This window comes from Montipora capricornis, chromosome 7 (assembly GCF_036669925.1).
Source record: "Montipora capricornis isolate CH-2021 chromosome 7, ASM3666992v2, whole genome shotgun sequence".
NCBI classification, from domain to species: domain Eukaryota; kingdom Metazoa; phylum Cnidaria; class Anthozoa; order Scleractinia; family Acroporidae; genus Montipora; species Montipora capricornis.
This window is the reverse complement of record NC_090889.1, coordinates 30,908,908-30,911,407: the sequence shown is the minus strand read 5'-3', so window position 1 is coordinate 30,911,407 and position 2,500 is coordinate 30,908,908. Positions and strand designations below refer to the sequence as shown.

The 2,500-nt window shown below is 40.0% G+C and overlaps 1 protein-coding gene across 1 annotated transcript in view; it reads right to left on the bottom strand.

Moving 5' to 3' along the window:
* Positions 1 to 1,093, bottom strand: part of LOC138056879 (alpha-aminoadipic semialdehyde synthase, mitochondrial-like) — a 27,578-nt gene extending 26,485 nt beyond the window's left edge. Inside the window, exons 1-2 of the mRNA XM_068902806.1 lie at positions 616 to 1,093; positions 127 to 211 (exon numbers count right to left, since the gene is read on the bottom strand). Of these exons, the coding sequence (XP_068758907.1) occupies positions 127 to 211; positions 616 to 1,032 (502 nt within the window). The 5' untranslated portion in view covers positions 1,033 to 1,093. The remainder of the gene's footprint in view (positions 1 to 126; positions 212 to 615) is intronic.
* Between the last annotated feature and the right edge of the window lie 1,407 nt (positions 1,094 to 2,500).

Sequence of the window (2,500 nt, the reverse complement as noted above, 5' to 3'; positions counted from 1 at the left end):
AACCTTAATTTAAATTTTGCCATTTTCGCTGAGATCGCTACACGTGCAAACTCCAGAAGCGACATGCCCCCTAACACACCTCCACGAATATTTACATAGTCTCATCTCATGTCTCGATTCACAAACCTCCAACTCCGGCAAACTTGCCAAAGGCACAAACTCTTTGGCCTTTAGCATCCACCATCTTCTCATAGTCAACAAGTCGAATATTCTATAGGATAAAAAACAGGAAAACAGAATAGAAACTACAATGAGTTGAAGTTAATTTGAACAGCATTTCCATAACAATATTCGAGCAAGCGTTTTTATTACGCAAATTTAATTAACAAACTAGAAATTGGATTACATGTACATCACGATCTCACTTTTGGACCATTTTTTTTTCATTTGAAGATATGATAATTCAAAGGATTATGAGTTTGATACAAGTACATGCCCAAATGGCCTGATGAAATTGTAAAGAAATATGGTTATCTTAGAAATGCGTGATCTTGGCTTGCAAAAGGTCCGAACCGTAATAAACAACTTATTTCCTTGCAGGTTGGCGAAGACTATTAAAAAACGAAGAATTTCTCTCAACTGTAGAATCAGTCGAGACAGTAGTATTTCCTTCACCTTTTCCAACATTGCATCCAAAAGCGGCATATTAGCCTCTTGTGCTTTTATCGTGTGCGAAAAGAACGCGTAAGTCTTGTTTGGTATAAGCAAGTCGATTGGGACAGCTTTTACGCCAATAATTAAACTTGCAGGCGATAAATCCTCTGTGATCACGCCTCCTGCCCTCTCGTATTCGTCCATGGTGTAAGCACGGCGTGTAGAAGGCTGTACAAGCACTTTTATTCCCTTGTTAACAAGTTCAGCTACATGTGAAGGTGCGATCGGAGCTCGTCGTTCCCATACATTGATATCTTCCCGCCTAATCGCCATTGCGCGCTCTGTTTTCTCTGTTGTGAACTTCGCTTGTTGCAAACGCCACAAAATTCGAAAGAAGTTTCCATACGCATTTGGTGTCCGCCTTTTTACAGTCCACATGGTCAAGTTTATGGAAACAGAGCCACGATGTAAAATAGATCGCCACCGGAAGATGTAGATATTAAAAGCATGGAAGAGATTATTTTGTTAAGAGGGTGGAGTAGGTGTGTACAAAGTGAGACTGAGGGGGGTACTGATAGTAGTGGAGCAGAAAAGCATGGATTCCACATGAGATTCGACATGGGATAAAGAGGCCATTTTTGGTTGCGACCAGGTTGAGTGATAATTTTTCAGACCTGGTTATTTTTCGACCCATATATGCAATGCTGCTAGCGCTGCCTAGTTAATTGCAAGTTATCAGGGGTACTTATTTCGAGGAGAATGTATTCCTTTCATATTCAACCAACCAACCTCTAGAGACACCAATATCAATAGAGAAATGTACTACTTCTGGTGGACGAACAAAAGAAGCTAATGACAGATCTTTTGTTTTCGCCACCAATATGGCGGTGATGACGTCACGTGCAAAACCTCCTATTGTGCTATGCTAAAAGACACTCATTGTCCTGCGTTTTGTGCAAATAGAACAACATCCTAGCTCTTGACTATATGTTGCTGTTATTGTTTTAGTGGAACAGCAGAGAGCATAAAAAGACCAGGGTTTTTCTCTATATCATTGCAAAGCTTGCTCTTTGTACAAATACCGTGAGATAGACTACATTGGAAACCGCACAAAAACAACCTCAAGTATCAGGGATATTTATTTCGATGTTTGCCTGTCCTTGGATTTTAAACATATCTAAGTATGGCCCTAACTTTTCTTATTCTGAAAATTGCTTTTCTTGTCAGTTTTTTGTTCCGAAACCTGACAACTGTGTGTACTTAGCTTTGGTCTTGAAATATTTTTTATAAGAGGATGAACTTTCCATGACTTTAGTATGCGTTTTCTTTCCAAAACGGCGCCATGCATACCTCTGAAGTTCTCTGCTTTCCTGCGAGAGAGATTTTAACTTAATCACTCGTACTCTGCTTCGTTAGCATGACATTCACAGTACAACAACGAGTACAATCATAGCATACATACTTTGCATAGCGAAATCTGAATTTTTGTACTTTTATTGACACGAGACCGTCATGATCATGTTCATAAGCATTAGTAAATTGATATCTATCGCCTTTTCTAGCTATAGTATATCACTGTCATCAAGACTATTTACCATGTCCCCGACCAAGCACGGGCGATTCCATACGCGTTACGATCGCTATTACAACAATAGTTGTAGCAAGGTTCGATTATCGTAGGTGTTGTCATATTCTTGACTCTCTGGCCTCAGTTGTTCGAAGGGTGCATAGCACTATTCAGTGGCTAATTAAATCACTATCCACTGGATAACTCAATTGGTTTTGCTGGTGTTTGTCCGATGGAAAGTGGCGATTTATTCGGAGGATAGCGTTATCTACCTTTTGAACAACCAAGGCCTGATATACGACAGAGAAGGAGAGTTGAGCTGGGAGGAGGCTTTGAATA